Source organism: Eleutherodactylus coqui, chromosome 8 (assembly GCF_035609145.1).
Source record: "Eleutherodactylus coqui strain aEleCoq1 chromosome 8, aEleCoq1.hap1, whole genome shotgun sequence".
Lineage (NCBI taxonomy): Eukaryota > Metazoa > Chordata > Amphibia > Anura > Eleutherodactylidae > Eleutherodactylus > Eleutherodactylus coqui.
The window spans coordinates 75,544,990-75,564,193 of NC_089844.1; the positions used below are offsets into that span (position 1 = coordinate 75,544,990).

At 43.4% G+C, this 19,204-nt stretch overlaps 1 protein-coding gene across 2 annotated transcripts in view; it reads right to left on the minus strand.

Moving 5' to 3' along the window:
• The window catches only part of METAP1D (methionyl aminopeptidase type 1D, mitochondrial), a 188,394-nt gene extending 171,221 nt beyond the window's left edge, over nucleotides 1-17,173 (minus strand). The window contains exon 1 of one of the 2 annotated variants that reach the window (XM_066575853.1): nucleotides 17,106-17,173. In XM_066575853.1, the coding sequence (XP_066431950.1) occupies nucleotides 17,106-17,145 (40 nt within the window). In that variant the 5' untranslated portion in view covers nucleotides 17,146-17,173. The remainder of the gene's footprint in view (nucleotides 1-17,105) is intronic. The other variant, XM_066575855.1, reaches the window with a different exon arrangement.
• Nucleotides 17,174-19,204: the final 2,031 nt, after the last annotated feature.

The following is a 19,204-nucleotide window of genomic DNA, read 5'->3' on the forward strand; positions in this document are numbered from 1 at the left end:
AGCCTGGGGGCCCCTGCAGCTAAGGCCAGATGTAGTGCTGTTTTTGGAAGAAAGAAGTCATGTATTCCACTCCTTTTAATTGCCTATACTCATCTTTGGATGAGATTTAACCAGTCATCTGGATCCTTGTAGGCTTCGCTGCACTCTATTAATGTAGTCAGAACAAGCTGTACTGTTAGTAGTTTTGTCCTTTAGGTTTTGTGCTCCTTTTAACCATGATCTCTACAAAACTAGATTGAGATTTTAGCTCCACTTTAATAATTTGTCAAATACTGAGTAAAAGGTTTAAATCTTCTATGTTTTTTGTAAGAGAACATGCGACAAAACACCATATAGTCAAGGTGCAGGGAGAAGGATTCCGCACCCTTCATAATTGCCTTGGTGTGCAGCCACAATTACCCATTTTAAACCATCCCTCTATTTTTTGGCCTACTTCACCACAAGTAATTATATATTTCCCATTGCTTAACTAGTGCTAACATGTTTCACAGAACTAGAAAGAGATAGGGGTACAATAGAGGTTTTACGCCAGTTTCTAACTTTAAAAAGTTGAATATTTTTGTGCAAAAATTTCTGACTTTCCTCCTTTCTGTGTTGGATGCTGAATACATAAAGAAACAGGGGCCTCTTCATGTATTCCGCACACTGTACTCCCGAGGGACTCTCTCTGGAAGAGAGTACAAGAACCTCTTGCCCGAAAAGGACAGAATCGGAGAGGTGACAGGGAGGTAGGAGAGGATTTGGTCCTATGAGCTGGGACAAGCCACAACAGTGAAGCTTGACTGAGAAGTAAAACTTCTCAATTCAGAATATTAGACAACATGGAAGCTTTATAGTAGGTAGCCATATTTGGAAGGCCCATGCCCCCTATCTTTTAGGCTTAACAAGATGTCTACATCCCAGCCTAGGCCTCGACCTTGCCCACACAAAATTAATAAATAATGAGTCCAAAGTATTAATTTTACTTTTCTGGTACACGGCTGAGCAAGTACTGGAAAAAATAAAAGGACATGTGACAGCATATTCATTTTTAGGGCATGAATTCTTCCGAACCTCGATAGAGGTAATTTGCTCCGAGAAAGCAGGTCAGATTTGATTTGAGCAAGTAATGGAGTGAAATGTGGGGAAGTTATATCCTCATGGTCAGGAAGAATCTAGGTGCCCAGATAAGCTAAAGATACGGGAGGCCCGTCTGAACAAAAAAAAAAGAGCCTTTCAACTCAGGAGAAATGTCAATATTCAGCACTTCGGATGTGCAAATTAACCTTATTACTACTAAAATCTGCAAAGGATTGGAATTCAAAGAGGATACAGGAGAAGCTAATAGCGGATTAGAAAGTAACGTCTGCATAGACAGCTAGCTTATAGACAAAGCCTCCAACCACTATCCCCTGCATCGACTTATTAGCTCTAAGAGCCCTGGTCAGACATTCCATGACAATGATATATAAATGGACAAGAGGGCAACCCTGCCTAGTACCATTTACCCTCACCTGTACCAGAGGGGAATTGTAGAGAGCCCTAATACAGGAGATCGTGGTCCCTCCCAGACCCTTATGTGCCAGAGCTAACCTTGAAAAGTCCCACTGTACCCGATTTAACTTTGGACAACAGGCCAAATTTGTATTAACGGTAATGCAGTCGCGACAACCACTAGCCAAAATCGTGCAAGTGTTGTCTGTTATGGGTGGGCAGAGTTGCGGCCGCATTGTGGTTACTGCAGTAGCCTCCTGTACTCTCAACATAACTTTTATTCTCCAACAAAACAATTAAGAAGCCAAATTCCATTAATGAAGCACAGGCTGTAATAAGCGCGCGCAGGTGTGACGTCTTCTTGTCCTCGCTCCACTGAGTAACTGCAGTCAGTCTATTGTAATCTGAACAATCAAAAACCTGACAACGTAAGTCTTTCACTGCATACTCTGCTGCCTCTCCTTCTTGTGATCTTATCTTAAAAGAATATTTGACCTTAATTACCAATAAAGCAAAGAGGTCTAACTGATTAGGTGGTGTTTTAGCCCATAGGGTAGAAGTTGATATGGCATACAACAGCAATAGAGGCTCATGAAGCAAGAGTCGGACCCTGAACACTGCTTTCTTTCAAATCCCTTGGGAATTCTGCTACCAAAGGTCTAGAATTCCTCAACAGGGGAGATCATGTTTATCAGCTTGAACAGGTCAGCTGGGCCACGATCCAGGTAGTCTGCTTGTCTAAGCTTGATGAAACATAGGCGCCATCGGGTAACAGTAGTGGTCAGGGACGCTGCCAGTAAGGTGTAACTCAAAACGAAAAAATGAAATTAAAATACAACGGTCGCCAGGCCGCTTCTTTCTGCAGATTGTAATAACTCTAAAATAGGCGAGTTATACGTATAGTCTGCTCGTTGTATGCTTTTAATATCTTCTCACACATATCATTTCAGACTTGAAAAGCTTATAACATGGACCAAAGGCTTTCTTCGGGGATCCCATCATTGTAAATACAGTAAGTGCTTCCTGGGTTTTTCACTAACCCTTTACCTGTTGATACATAGGCAGGGCCCAACTCCATTACAAAATGTCTCCTAATCTTTTCAATCAATCGAGTCAAAATTACATCTACTAAGCTGCTTAGATCTCGACGGATGGAGATGGACAATTAACAACTGAGCAAATGTTGCATAAGGTAAGACGCTTCACTTTGAATAAGAATTTACGAAATGTCTGCTCTGTCTAAGGAATGCGCATGTATTCGTGACACTGAAAATCTTGCTTGGCCTGAACACAGGCGGCCTTTACTTTTTGTAGCACAGAGGAAACTTTTCCTGTATGGCACCATCATCGCTTTCCTAAGTGATTCTGGACTGGACTTGCCCATTGAACAGGCTTGCGACATTAGCAAGCAGATGGTGGGGACTGTTCTGAGGATAACCATGCATCAGATAGGACACAGGCTTTAGCATGTATTTTGCACCCAAATTCAGGTCTCATTGTTTTTGAGATCCGGTGGGGAAAAAAAATTGGCATGTCAATCCTTGAGGCGAACACTGTCAGGTAGCCACAAATGAATAGGGGCCAATCCATGCATGGATCTGAAGCTGTAGAAACTGCAAATCTGAGGCAGAAATCAAATAGATTTTCGGCAATTGACTTTTCAGACTAAAAATCTATTGTCTCAACATACTTAAGCTTTCTACAGCAGAAAAAATGATTTAATAAAAAATGATTCATTTGATAGAATTTGAATAGTCAGATAAAAAGTAGACTGCTCTTAACCATGACCTTTAAACAAAAGTAACTAAAATCACTTTCCTTCTGAATGCATATTCTGTAAAATCCAAATGATGTGCATTTATACGGATTCCTTTAACACAGGTTTTTCTATTAAAAGTACCAAACGTCTCCCAAAACTCACTTCTATAGGAAATATTCTCTCTTCCACTATCGCCTACTTTTGTTACTCTGGTCCTGTACAAGAGGCAAGGTTTCGATAATATCATTAGCGGCTCTATGCTGTGTTTACACGGAACGATTCTTGTTCAGAAAATTGCTCAAATGAGTGAAAGATAATCGTTCAGTTTAAATGTGAGCTGAATATGAATGAGGAATGAGAATCGTGGGCATCTCATTCGTCGTTCAGTTTCAGCTGGCATTAAAATCATCGCCGGCTCGCGCTCTTATCGTGCCGTTTAAACACTGATCATAGGAATGTGAAACCCTGAACGATTAGCGCCCGATGTCACCAGCTCTGTCACTTGGGCAAACAAAAATTGTGAGATTCTCGACCCGTGTAAAGGGGCCATTAGATACAAGGCCAATGATGGGAAATCTAAGATCTGCGGCTTAGGGTCCTTTGACCCAGGTAGATTTCCGGGTAGAATGAGCGATAGTCAATGAAACAAGTAGATTAATGTACGTTTAAGGGGCCTTTTACATAGACCAAGGTAAACTGTATGGGGGTTAATGATCATTAATCATCAATAGTTGATCAGCCGGGGTCCGTTGCTTCCGCTCCGAGCGATGGACACCCGGCCAATCGACTATTGATGATCTGTCCAGATGATAGGTCATCAATAGTATTTCCCTGGAAACCCCCTTTAACACAATTGTTTGTGCCCCAGTTTGTGCATTGTTGGCAGCACATCTCATGTTTAAAGGGGGAGATGTACCGCCGATAAATGCTTATTTTTGGCCCGCATAAAAGATGATTTTAGCAAAAAAAAAAAAGCTCATTAGCTGATTGCTGCCTTGTTCACTTGCGGCAATAATCTTGAAAGAACATTGTAACAAATGTTTGATTGGCCAATTCTAAAGGCCCCTTTAAACGGAACGATCTTTGTGTCTAAATGCAATCCAACGCCCGAACGATAATCATTCACTTTTCGTTCGGTCGTTCATTTTATGCAGGCATAAAAATCGTTGGCTCATTCTCTTATCGTTCAGTTTACATAGCGCCCATTCAGTCGCTCTCATTCACTACTATAGCGAATGCAAACAACTGAACAATTTCTAGTTTGAACCAGCCAACTATGTATCTGCCTGTGCAAACAGGTTGCTCGAGTCAACGAACTGAACTCCGAGATCCATTCCCTTGCACGATAATCATTTGGTACCAACCGACTCTAAAAGGCCCATTACACTAAAACTTTATGCAAATATTGCATCTGAAAACGTCCAGTCCATAAAGGGAATAAAACTAAATTTGAGAAACAGTAACATTCATTTTCACTAAAAAATTTCCAGCCATATCAATTGGCCGGTCTGTAATGTCACGACCCCGCTGATCTCGGAATTCTAACCTCTTCTACAACACAAAGGACCCCAGATTTATTGCTCGGCTGTTCTAATGAAATCGCAGCAGGCATGTAACAATGATTGTGCTGCTGATTGACTAGACACAGTCAATCTGCTCAGCAAGATCATCAATGGTGGGGCTAGGACTGTGGTGAAAGATCCAGACCTTAGCGAAACTCATCCACAGTAGAAATGGTATGCTAGGAGATACGCGACTGCTGACATCTCCATCATCTCGCCAGTTGTCTCCTAATACAATGTTCACTAAGTTAACCCTTGCCGCAGAGAAACTGAACGCACAAAAGAAAATTCTTTCCATATTCTATTCCAATATAAGCTACGGCAAACAAATATTACATGAGCTTCTGATAAAATGACCCAAATCTCCAAATTTATTCTAAGAATTACATTAATGATTTTGGGTGCACCATTTTCTTTTTTCAGTGACAGTTAAGTTACTGCTCTTCGCCTGGTATACATTGCCCTGTTTAACCCACTTGTTGGCCAAGGTGGAATATGAAGAATGACTCCTCTAGATTTCCACACTCCAACTTCAAGTGATTGGGAGTTGCAGTACCAGGCACAGCAGCTGCAAAATGTATGGCGCTGTTGCTGGTAATAATGAAGAGGCCCAAGCGCTATAGCCACCATATACACTGATTGCGGGGGTATTGGGAGTAAAATAGGTGCATAACAGCCAGGCACAACTTGCATGGACACAAGTCCATGTGCTGACCGATTTATGCGGAGACAGCACATTTACATGTGATGAGCTTTTCTGGTGATCCAACAGTCCACGTGAAAAAACCGTCAATGTGCATAGCCTCATAGGCATATAAATCGAGCCTTGTGCTGTCCATGGATTAATACAGACAGCCAATGGCCCAAAATCCACTAGTGTGCAGGGGGCCTTGGAGAGAAAAGGCCACCAAAATATATATATATATATATTTTTTTAACAATAATTATTATTGAGAATTTTCAATATATTAACAAATAAAGACTATATCCGTATGAGAAGTTATACAGGCATATTATGGTGGCGTAAATGCAAAACAATATGCAATCTGGCTAGGCTCATTCTAACCAAATAATAGTCCTGCGGTTAAACCAGAATTTTATCGCCTTCCGATAAAGTTTTTCTCGTAGGTGTGGTTCGTTGATATCATTGGCCTGGCCAGGGCCAAATAACAGTACAACAGGGGAAAGTAAGGAAAAGGGGGGGGGAAGTCTTATGCCATCAATATTACAGTGACCTTCCTATTTTGACACAAAGTTCTCTCAGGAGTGGAGGGGGTATATAACCTGCTGCTGTTTTTTTTTTTTGCTGTCCCTCCGACCCCCAGGTTACAAGTCCTGTTATGGGCTGTCCAAAATGGCCAACAAAATCTTCAGACTACCAATCCCTCACATTAAATTGGTAGTGTTAAATTACCAATTCACTACGTCTACTCTCTGATTGGCCAGTGCAGCTTATATAATTAGGACTGGCCAATCAGAGAGTAGAGCACGGTGTGCATTAGCTAGTTAGTGGTAATCTTGGATGGCAGATAGGACCTAGAACTGGTGAATCGGAGGGATGGATAAGAAGAGCAACTGCAGGTAATATACACCCCCCCCCCCCCTCCGGTCTTGGTCCTGTAACCATAGGGTCACTTTAAAGTCTTGGTAAACCCCTATAACTGTATGGCCCAAAAGTGACAGTCTTTCTGACCATACTGAGCAGAATCTGAACATTTTAGAAATTATATATAAGTAGTTTGTGCTTCAAACCAATTGTAAAACTGAAAACACAACGCACATTCTTATTTGACTGCAGCCTACAAAATAAAAAGCGTGGAAACATTTTGGCAATTTTAGACAAAATGACTAAACTACTGCACTTTGTCTAGATGCAATTTGCAGAAATATGTAGAAATCCGAAGAGGAAAAAATAGTTACAAGGGAGTAATATTCCCCGGTTACCTACAGATATACATATCAATCTGGTACTAGAAAAGAAATGTAAAAAAAAAAAAAAACATCCAAATTGTTTGAATGCTTTTATTTTAAATGTTCTTTGCTAACAATTTAGTCTTTCACAAGAGACATTAATTGTCATGAGGGAAGGAGCTGGTGGAAGGAGATGAATGAGACCTTTGTATCGCCTGAAATGGCAGTCACTGGTGAAAACACATGAAGGCTTCAGAGACAGGCAACACTAGGCACTGATGGATTAGAGGCCAGGTATGGTCATATCAAAGCACTGATTTGGAAAAATGCCTCATGCCCTCCTTTTCTGATAACTAGTAGATAAGGAACATCTATACTTGAAGAATATAAAAGTCTTTCCAATGGCCAAAAAAAAAGTTTTAACCCCTCAGTGACAGAGCTTTTTTGCTTTTTTCCATTTTTGTTTTTTCCTACCCCCTTTTAAAAAATCGTAGCTCCTTTATTTATCCACCGACGTCGCTGTATGAAGGCTTGTTTTTTGCGGGATGAGTTGTATTTTTCAATGGCACTATTTATTGTACCATATAATGTACTGAAAAACGTTTTAAAAATTCTTAGCGGGGAGAAATGGAAAAGAAACGACATTCCACCATCTTTCGGCGCGTCCTGTTTCTACAGCACACAAATTGCAACAAAAACGACCTGATATTTTTATTCTATGGGTCAGTACGATTGCTACGATACCAAACTTGTATAGTATTTTTTTTGCTGTAGTACTTGAATTTTTTTTTTTAAGATATTTTATTTTTTTCTATTATTTTCTGCGATCATCTTCTGCGCGCAATACCATCTTTATTTTTTCGCCGACGTAGTTGAGCAAGGTCTCATTTTTTGCGGGATGTCCTGAAGTTTCTGATAGTATCAATTTGGAATACATATGACTTTTTGATCGCTTTTTATTGCGCTTTTTCTGGGAGACAGGGTAACTAAAAAACTGTATTTCTGGCGGTTTTGTTTTTTTTTTCAGACGACGTTCACCGTGCGGGAAAAATAATGCACTACTTTGATAGATCGGACTTTTACGGACGCGGCGATAAATACATATTTTTATTTTATGATTTTGATTTTTTAATAATGGATATGGCAAAAGGGGGGTGATTTAAACTTTTATAACTGTTTTTTTTTTTTTTTTTTTAACACTTAAAGGGGTTGTCCCGCGGCAGCAAGTGGGTCTATACACTTCTGTATGGCCATATTAATGCACTTTGTAATGTACATTGTGCATTAATTATGAGCCATACAGAAGTTATCAAAAGTTTTATACTTACCTGCTCCGTTGCTGGCGTCCTCGTCTCCATGGTGCCGACTAATTTTCGGCCTCCGATGGCCAAATTAGCCGCGCTTGCGCAGTCCGGGTCTTCTGCTCTCTTCAATGCAGCCGCTCGTGCAGAATGCCGACTCCGTGTAGCTCCGCCCCGTCACGTGCCGATTCCAGCCAATCAGGAGGCTGGAATCGGCAATGGACCGCACAGAAGAGCTGCGGTCCAGAGGGAGCAGACCCCGGCGGCCATCTTCAGCAGGTGAGTATGAAGACGCCGGACCGCCGGGATTCAGGTAAGCACTCTCCGGTTTGTTTTTTTAACCCCTGCATCGGGGTTGTCTCGCGCCGAACGGGGGGGGTTAAAAAAAAACCAAAAAACCCGTTTCGGCGCGGGACAACCCCTTTAAAAAAACTTTATTGATCTTTTTTCTTACTTTACTTTGAAGTCCCCCTGGGGGACTTTAACATGCGATGCTTTGATCGCTCCTGCAGTATGACGTAATGCTATAGCATTACGTCATACTGCTTTTTTACAGGCAGTCTTTCAAGCCGCCCTGTGTGGATGGCTTGGTAGGCAGTCTGCTAAGGCAGCCCTGGGGCCATTCATTAGGCCCCCGGCTGCCATGACACCTGCACGGCTCCCCCGATCTCACCGCGGGGGGGGGGGGGGGGCATGCAGGACTCCCGAACAGCGTTTGGGGGATTTAAATGCAGCTGTCAGAATTGACAGAGGCATTTAAAGGGTTAACAGCAGCGATCGCTAAGGGGTTAAAAGTCAGATTCGATATTTATTTTTTTTACCGCCACCATCTCCTCCTGAGCCCCATGCTGGACTGAAGTCAAGCGGTTGTTACGTTTCTAATTTTAGGTCAACATATGGGGGACTAGTTGTACGTCCTCTTGGTACCATTTTTGGGTACATATATATTAATGATCAAGCTCCGTTATATTCTGACGGAAAAACACTGAAAATACACATGCTATTGTTAGGGCATACAGACATCTTGGACGGGGAGCCTTAGAACAGTCATGGTGACCAGACCAACCGATTTCAGCGGAATCGGACGGTCATCTGACATGTATGGTGGTCTTCCTCCACTCCCTGATTGCAGATCCTAGGGGAGGTAAGGACTGGGTAAGTTGGATTTCATATGCCCGATCCTTTTGTTCTTGGGAGATAAGTCTCAGGCAGAGCTCTCTAGTAGTGGCTTTATCCCCTTTCAAAACACATGCATGTTCAGACAAGCCAAGTTTGCATATGTGTATATGTAGGAGTGACGAGATAGCTGTCGACAGACATCTAAAATGTGGGGGTAATTTTATGGTCCTTCAATAGACCCTGGGATCTCTACTTGTAAAAATTGTATCACAGGTAATCACTGTAGCACTAGCAACGGGGAATCCCTCCCTGGCTCCTCCCCTTCTATGCTGCAATCCGATTTGATCGCTACATGCAAGGTGTTAAACAACTGAAATGAGTGGTTTCTCAGATCTCCATGAATAGAGCAGGACCACAGCTATGAATTACAGCCTCGATCCTACTTCTGATCGCATAGGTACAATGACAGCGCCCAACGTGGTCAGAGTACCATAATAGTATGGCCCAGGTTCTCTGTGGACTCCTGTCTGTGCCATAGTATTATAGCATATGTCATTAAAGGGTATTACCATACCATCTCAGCAAGTTAGCCCAATCTACAGGATAGGGTATAACTTGCTGATTGGTGGGGGTCCAACCACTTAGAAGTCCACTGATCTTGAGATTTAATTTCAAAGTTTGGACAGCAGGGGCCATGCATGTCCGCCTTTACTTCAATAAGACCAGTGAAGATAGTGCTCGGCTAACTTTGGAGGTCACAGTGAAGTGAATGGCATGCATAAGCGGCCACTGCTGTCAAAACCTCAGGACCCACCAGGGGTAAAATCTCAGGATTGATGGGAGTTCCAGTCCGACCATTGATTAGCAAAGGTAACTTGCCGAGAAGGAAATACCCCTTTAAGATGCACAGAGTTTAGGATGTAAAAACTTTAAGGCTTTATTCATATGTCAAATTACAGCTACATGTAACAGTGGTAGCATCAACCGCATAAGGCCTCCTGCACACAGGTGGAAATTCCGCGGCGGGATTTCCCGCACAATTTCCACCCATGCCTGCCTGCATGCATAGGATTGCATTAGATAACGCAATCCTAGGCAGATGGCCGTGATACAGTCCGCGTGAAAACACACGCGGAAAACAAATCGCGGCACGTCCTATTTCCGTGCGGGTCTCGCAGAGGCCCGCACAGAAATGTCAGTGGTGACAGGCCGTCTCCTCTCTGCGCATGCGCCAGAGAATGAAGATGCCGGGAGTGGGTGAGCCGCAGGCCTCTGCAGGGGCACGGGACCACATCCCGCTGTGAGAATTCTCGCAGCAGGATCTGTCCCGGCCGTCTGCAGGTGGCCAAATCCACATTAATATAAGCATGTAACATTGCCTATATGGATATTGCAGTAGAATCACCACAAATGTGTGGTGAGATCCCTGGTAGAAAATTTTGAAAATGCGTGGCTTTACCGTAAGTGTTTCTGCATATGAAGATAGATCATTGTTTGGTGCTGAGCCCGCACCATACCCAGCAAGTGACAGGATATGTTAATCAACCAGAGTTGATCGCAGCCGTTTTACCCCTTAGATGTTGTTGTCAAGTCAGTAGACAGCTGGAGGGTGCTTGCACTGGCAGTCCACAGACTTATGAAGACCCATAGGCTGCCATGGAATTAAGCCTATTAAACCGAGCAGGTTAATGTTAGGAGTACAATATGCTGCAATATATAAGTATTGCATTATACTATACAAATAAACAAACTACTAAAAAGTTCAAGTTCACTATAGGGACTAATAGAAACTACAAAAATACATTTTTAATATTTTTTAAAAAATTTTCTTCAACTGAAAACTCCTCCGCCATTTCCTCCCCATTTAAAAAGACCAATAGAATAAAAATCATAATTGGTATTGCTGCATCCATAAAAAGTCTTAAGTATATTATATGGTTCAAACGATTTTTATGAAGTCTGCCAGACGCATACAATGAGTAGACCGTTGTAGTATCATGTTATCAAATAAGCAGATTGACAAATAGATAAGTGCATCTTCTCTGACCTACATTCTTGTTCAGCAAGGCAAACTGTTTTATTAATAAAGTAACTTTCAAATAAATTTCAAATATCACATCCAGTGTCTATTAGTTATTCAAAGAAAGTAGATGAAAACGAGAGAGAGAAAGAAGAGAAGGAAAAAAGAAAACGCAGGGGTATGGAGGGGGGAAGGAAGGATTAGGGAAGGGGGGGGAGGGTACCCAGCCCAAACTTTCAAAGCGAAGATTATGACTTATGGTCCTGATACCACAGTTAGGTTGTTATTCATACCTGTATCGGGGAGTGCTCCCCTATCGAGCCAGAAGTCTACCTCTGTAGAAAAGTGAAACGGATTCCACATCACCCAAGTGGCAAAGTGCTTATCAAGCTTCATCTCATCTCTTGCGCATAACTCTTCCATGTATTCTAGATGGTCAAGCACTTCTAACCACATTAACCTACTAGGGGGGGGGGGGGGGGTCGGAGATCTCCACCTCCTAGGAACGATCTGGCGCATGACTAGTATAAAGAATCTCAGTAAGGAGCGTTTGGTTTGCGCCAGTGATCCTGGCATCATAGATAGGAGTGCCATTTCAGGGGTGTACAGAATTTGGTTTCTACAAACTGCAGAGTGGAGAGTGTTGATCTCCTGCCAGAGGGGGCATATCAGCAGACAGGACACCACCAAATATGAACAAGTGTTCCAAGCACCGACATACATCTCCAACAGGCATCTGGATATTGGGGGAATATCTTTGCCAACCTTGCTGGTGTCTGATACCATCTAGTCAGTATTTTGTAATTTAATTCTTGTATCTTACTAGATACGTTCATTTTATGGGTTAGGGTGTATGCTTTTACCCACGACTCCTCTGAGGGTGAGATACCCAATTCTCCCTCCCACTCCAGTTCCAAGGCTCTATTACTATTTAGTGTGTCCTCCTCTACTAACATCCGATATAATTTTGATATTTTATGATGATCTGCAGCAGCCGAAACACATAATTTTTCAAAAGGGGTGATGGTGCGCCTCAACTGTCGCAGGTCTCCCAAAGATTCTATGTAATGGCGTAACTGCAGGTACTGGAACCACACTCCGGGATGGAGGCCCCGCTCCCTGAGTATCTCACACAGTGGCCTGAAACCAGATTCCGAGATCAGATCCCGTATCCTGGGTATTGAGTTTGGTATTATATTGGTTAGGGTAGAGCCCCGTAGGAGGGTGGGAATATCCAGGTTTCCCACTAAGGAGGTGAGTGGACTCGGTCTATGAACCAATCCTGCCTTGGTTGCTGGACCCAACCAGGCCGTCATCAGCACTTCTAGGAATGGCGACAGTCCTAACCCTCTATGTTTTCCTCTATCCGGGAGCCAAATAAATCTCAAACCTTGGAAGAGTGCTCAGTCCTGTTCCATTTCCACCCACAACTTCTACTGTCTGCCATGAAACAGGTCTAAAATTTGTTTGGTTAAGGTTGCTTTGTAACATAAGGAGACATTTGGTATGCTCATTCCTCCGGACTCTCTGTAGCTAGTAAGGGCCTTCCATTTGCGCCTGGGCTTGCCACCTTCCCAGATAAAGTTCATTATCGCTCTCCAGACACGTACCAGAAATGATCCAGGTAGGCCAATGGGTACAGTTTGTAGAACATAAAGGAATCTTGGTAGGGCATTCATCTTGACAGTACTGATTCTACCAAACCAAGAAAGAGATACCCCCCTCCATCTTTTAAAGTCTGCCTCTAATTTTGTCAAAAGCGGTGTTTAAGTATATTATATGATAGATTAAACTGTACCATTATAAAATACAATTAGTCCCTCAAAATTCAAACCATAATATGGGTTTGCCGATGGAAAAGTATAAAAAATTATAGCTCTTGGAAAGTGGAGAAGAATAAAAAAAACAGAAATGTTGGGAGCCTCATGTGGCGCAGAAATGCAGTCCTAAGCTCTCGCTCACAACCTGAAGGTTGTGAGTTCAAACCCCTCATGGTTCAGATAGCCAGCTCAAGGTTGACTCAGCCTTCCATCCTTTTGAGGTCAGTAAAATGAGTACCCAGCTTGCTGAGGATAATAAATAAATTACCTGAAAGTGCTGCGGAATAAGTTAGCACTATACAAATAACAAGTTTATTTATTTGAGTTGTGCACCAAATTATGATGCTGGTATTTAGGTCAGCATAACCTTCTTGACAGCCAGGACCCCTTTAATACGACACATACAGGCCACCATAAGAGAATAAGCTGGGCAAAGGTGTCACCCAAGGCAGTAACCAATTAAGCAACAAGGCTATATGTCCCGTATTCAGCTACAACAGTCCACAAGCCAACGACTATTGCATCACGGCCATTAAATAACAAGCAGGAACAATGCAAATGTGTGTAAAAGGGTTCTACAGGTTGAAGACGAGGTACTGCCATCTAGAGGGAGTGACAAGACAGCTGGTTGTCATATAGGCTCTCCAATTGTCCTCGTCAGGTTATGAATTCTGTTCAACTGAGTGATAACCATTACATTTGCCAATTCAGTCGGATTTTCCATAGTCATCCATGTACACGGGGAAGGCTTTGCCAACAGGAATCCAACCCCTTTGTTGTACTATGGATCCACAACAGGATGCCCATTGAATTCTACGGACCTGTCAGCACCGCCAATATTATGGACATATAGAGAGACTTTATTCCTTTATGAATGCTTAATAAATCTGAGCGAAAAAATGGTAGAGCGAGGCATCAGATGACGGTATTCGCTTCTCCTCACATAGCGTTTACAACCGAGATTTTTGTTCACAGGATTCCTAACGGAAACTACAGCCATTTAACCCTTTCCAATCCAATTTGTATCCTGGTTTTCCTAGGGGGCTTACTCTTTTCCCCCTGTTATACAATGGCGCTATCTGCTGGCTAAAGCCAGTACTGCATGAGGTGACACATTAGATAGGCTCTGACAGCAGAGAGGCTGGCAATATAAAGTAAGAGAACCCCACTGGATGTCTTCCAACATCGGAGCTGTACAGCCTTAAATCATAATGTCTTTAGACGTCAGACAGTGGATTGGAAAGGGTTAATGGAGGAGTACAGTATACATTTCTGAATTGAATACCCCCGTCTCCTGCGCCATTCCGGAAACCATCAATTGGAGGCCAAAATGGCGTTGATTGGGCGAAAAGGGATTCTGTTTACTGTATGTGCCGAGAGCTTTCCTATAACATATAACAAAGGTAGACTATAGAGGCAATGTGAAAAGAGCCTTGCATGGGTATTCTCCCCTGGAGGCATGGCTTCTAGGGAAGAATACAGCGACTCATGGGGGCACACATATGGCATTACATAGAGCACCTACAGGATCTGAAAAACTAAACCATAATGCCTGTTATCAGGGTCCGTGCAAGTTCAAGGGTGTTCCTGAAACTAAAATGTTGACTGCCTTAGGTTGGTCTAAAGAGGTGTTGTTTCTCCTTAAGGAAAGCAGCCAAAAAGTGTGTGGAGACACCTAGGGGGCAAGTGGGTTGGGGATGTCATCGTCTCTTCCCAAGGAGAACACCCAGAAAGGGTGTGGGAAGTCACCTGAAAAGTCAGTGAGGAGACTTATAAGGTCTTGCATGCTCCGCTGGGTAATTTATGCAAATAAGGAAGATGGAACAATACCTCTGCAGCGCCACCTATTGGATGGCAGCATTCCTTCAAATCAATGTAAGACTTTTTAATGGATTTCATATTAATGCAAATCGCACAAAAACATTGTTCATGTGAACACATACTTAGCAAGTCTGCCCTATGTATTGTAGTTTGTTTGGCATTCACTGCAGACCCTTCAAATAGCTGATTACCAGGAGTGCCAAACGTTCACCAATCTGATACTAAAGGCCAGAGTCCCTTAAATGAGCGTAGCCGTGATTACTGATCCATTCACTTCAATGGGACTGACTCAGATAGACTAACACAACCCCCAAGACAGTGAACGGAGGAGTGACCACGCATGTACACCGGGTTAGTATGGCACGTGGCACATGTGGGCTGCCTTCTACACGTCACACCTAACCGCAATCAAAGAGAACTCCAATCATGGTTGTTAATCATACAGATGCTGCTGTCAATTCTGACAACGGAATTTAAATAGCCTGACAGAGGGAGGGGGCGCTCTACGTCTCTCAGCAATGATATCATGAGGCGCTGTTTGGGTGTCATGACAGCCTGGCACCTTCTAAAGGTCCCTAGGGCTGTCATGTATTTCTACTTATTAAGTAATGCTGTGTCGCTAGTTCAAGTCCCCTATGGGGACTAAAAAAAATAAATAAATTTTTTAAATATTACAAAAAAATTCAAAGCTTAAAAAAAAACCAACCCTTTTGCATTTTGAACCATAATAAATCAAAGCAACAGGATAAAAAAAAACATTTGGTGTCCGTAAAAGGCTGATCTATTCAAATAACGTATTTTTTATCCTGCACAATGAATGCTGTCAGAAAAAAACAATGCCCGAACCACACTTTTTTGGAAACCCAACCTCAAAGGAGGAAAAAACAAACAAACAAAAAATATCAAAAAGTCGCATGTTCCCAAAAACGATACCAACAGGAACTACAACTTTCACGTGTGTCGGAATGTTCGGCTGGAGGCTCCTTCACAGATGGGACTGAAAATGCCAGAAGAAAACGTCCAGCAGTCCACCCAGCGCTTTTATTTCCATCCAAAGGCAGGGCAGCTGGGGGGACCCCATTATAGTCAATGGGGTCCGACCGATGCTGGTTGGTTTCATCCAAAACGGTTTGGCCGTGGGGATTCCCCTTTCCTACTCTTTGAATGGAGCAGAACAGTGGAATCCCCAGACAGGTGTGAAACCATCCTTAGTCCACCGAAAACAAGACCTCGAACACTTTTTATGTCCCTATACTGCAATGTATGGCTTCTGTTTCCACTACCGGAACAAGTGAGGGCTCCTTCACACCGGCAATCGCGACTTTACTGTGAGAAAACTAACAAAATTGCTTGTTTTTCACACGATTTTTGAGCCTCAGCGCTGCTTTTTCTCTTAAAAACAACGCCGCCGCTCGCAATTTTGCCACAATTTTTTTTAGCAGGACAGTCAATGGGCCTTCTAATGTTAAAAAAAGCAAGTTTATGCATTGTGATGGGATAAAAAGGAGACTCCATGGAGATAAAAAAAAGGCCAAAACACAGAAAGATAGTAAATGCCGCGATTTGTTTTCTCAAAACATTGCAAATGTGAAGGAAACCAATGAAAATCACTGTTTTCATAATCCTGCTTTTTCACTCGCTCTCACATCACACGAAAATCACACAATTTTATTGCCCGCGTGAAGGCAGCCTGACGCAGACCGCTATCGCACAGCGGCGTTTTCGTCTGCGCTTAGAGATGAACCAAAAAACAAACATGCATTCATCTTCAAAAAGCCCACATGCATTTTGCATTTCACCACACTAAGAATTAACGCCCAAAACATAGGTTTGTTTTTTTTTAAAAATGTGATTTTAAATGCGTTTTTCAAAGTGCATTTCTGGTGCATTTGGAACGCTGTGTAAAGTAGCAGCCAACACATCGGCGCGTTGAATCTGGCCGAAACTACACAGCGCAGAAATACCACTTGCATTAATACATCTCGCCGCCGAGCAGATGGGCGCACTGCAGGCGACGCCATCCTAGGGGAGCGCAGCAGCCAATGCAATAGCCGGGCTGTTAATATTCCACCAGACACAAGAGAAGAACTCCAGAACAGATTTATTGTATTTATTATATACATGTCCACCAGCGCCGCTCTAGTGGAGAGATATGGGTAATGCAACCCTGTACAACACTTTCAGCCAACTACATGGTGAGAACAATAGTCCCGTGAAGCCTCTGCTCTGCAGGCTGCTGGGAGGTGAGAGCCCCGTGGAATCTCCTACGGACACGTTACACACTAGCCGTACAGGGCTGACCCCTCCGCCGCCTCTTACCTCCACGCTGCACGTAACACAGTACTCTAAGCGCCGGCATCGTGAGCCTCGCGTCTTCTTAAATCACGTCATGTGATCACGTTCAAGCTTTCCTATTGGCTGCTACTCTCTGGCGGAAGCAGCATTCTACTCTATGGATAGTCCTGGAGAAGTAAAGATGGCGCTTACCGACGGCGAGCCTATGAGTCAAACTACTGCAGAACGCAAAGCTATAGTGATCATATTTTGTGATGTTTAGTGCACGGGACCAAACCTTTGTTTTGTAATGTGCTTTCTGTGGACCAGCATTAAACATTACAGTATATCAGCTATGTAATCTTAGTGGACAGGTACGTGTGGGTCATTGGCTGGGCAAAGGGTCGGATTCCGCTGCAGGACCCCACATGCGGAATCTGACCCGTCCGTGTGCAGGCGGCCTAAGAGAGGGATGGTAGAGAGAGAGGGGGAGGGGGGGGTAGAGAGAGACTTTGGCCGTTTTGCTCGGACATGGGGTTAAGAATTTCGTATTTTGCGAGCAGAAGAAAGATCGCAACATTCTCTATTTTGTCGCGGATTCCGCATGTATGGACTACATTGATTTCTGCCGATTTGCTTGCAGCTTGCTAGGAAATGAGAAAACCGCACTCATAGGTCACCATTGGCAATCACTCGCAGATCTTCCGCTGCAGGTATCCAACCAATTCGTGTGAGCCCGGCCTAACGTTCAGTGTTGAAGGGGGATTTTCTGTAATATTAGGCCGCTCTCACACGGGTGTATTGTCATGACGTGTCCGATACATATTACATACACATCACCATAGTGCATAAGGATTGGCAGCATGCAGCAAGTATTCATGTCATTGCGTACTTGCTGCATGCCTGCACTAGAGACCAGCGCGCAGCACGACCACTCACGCGGTCGCATGGGACCATAAATTCCTGGCCCAGTGTCAGTGTTAACGGCATGTATTCTGGAAGGAGCACGACCCTTTTCAGTTGTTATCTATTTATGGTCTATCCTCAGGAAAGGTCATCAATAATAGATTGACAGGTGTACATCGTCGTCTACCCCACCAATCAGCTGTTTATGAGGCCAGAGTACTTGTGCACTGGGATGAGTTTTGCAGGAAGGAGACAGCTCCATTCTTACAGTAGTGGCTAGGCCAAATTGCAGTTCTCATTTATCTTAATGGGAACTTTACCTGCAATACCAAGCCTGGCCATTACAGTTGGAACGGAGCTGTCTGCTTCCCGCACAAATCAGCTCAGTGTAGGAGTGTAGGGTCCCAGTGAACAGCTGATGAGTGGGGGTCCTGGGACAAGTACACCTGTCGTTTTACTATTGATGACCTATTCTGCATTAAAATCCACAAGTAGCTGTGCAGACTTTGGTGCAGATTTATGCAGCGGCAGCTTCTGCTGTGTGTTGCGGTGAGGCCTATGGCAAAATCCTTGCCCGTATGAAAGGCCTCTTAGGCTAGCTCTGCCAACTGTGGATCTACTAGCCACATTTAACGCATCATAGATATCTAGAACGCTCTAGTTTTGTGTCAGTAGAGCCATGGCTGCACCTGTAATATGCTTGTATGAAACTGGCCTAAGACGGTGTTCACACAACTTGCACTGGTTGCGCAATTCAGTTGCAGAGGTACAGTACAAGTGAAGCAGGTGGTGGCGTTGTAGATGGTGTGGCGGTAACAGATGGCAAGGTTGCCACCCTGAAGGTTTCTTTTTTCAGGACAGCTTATCAAAAAGTCACAGAGAGGCAACATTTTTTACAGACACATTGGAAAATCATAATGAATGATAACAATTACAAGTGATACGTTGTATAGGTCAGATAAATTAGCAGACTTAAAGGGGTTGTCTCACGAAAGCAAGTGGGGTTAAGCACTTCTGTATGGCCATATTATTGCACTTTGTAATATACATCGTGCATTAAATATGAGCCAAGTTATTCACTTACCTTCCCTGCGCTGGCGTCCCTGTCTCCATGGCTCCGTCTAACTTCAGTGTCTAATCGCCCGATTAGACGCGCTTGCGCAGAAGGGTCTTCTGCCTTCGGGTCTGCCCGGCAGCAGCGGCTTTCTGGCTCCGCCCCTTCTACGCGTCATCTCGTA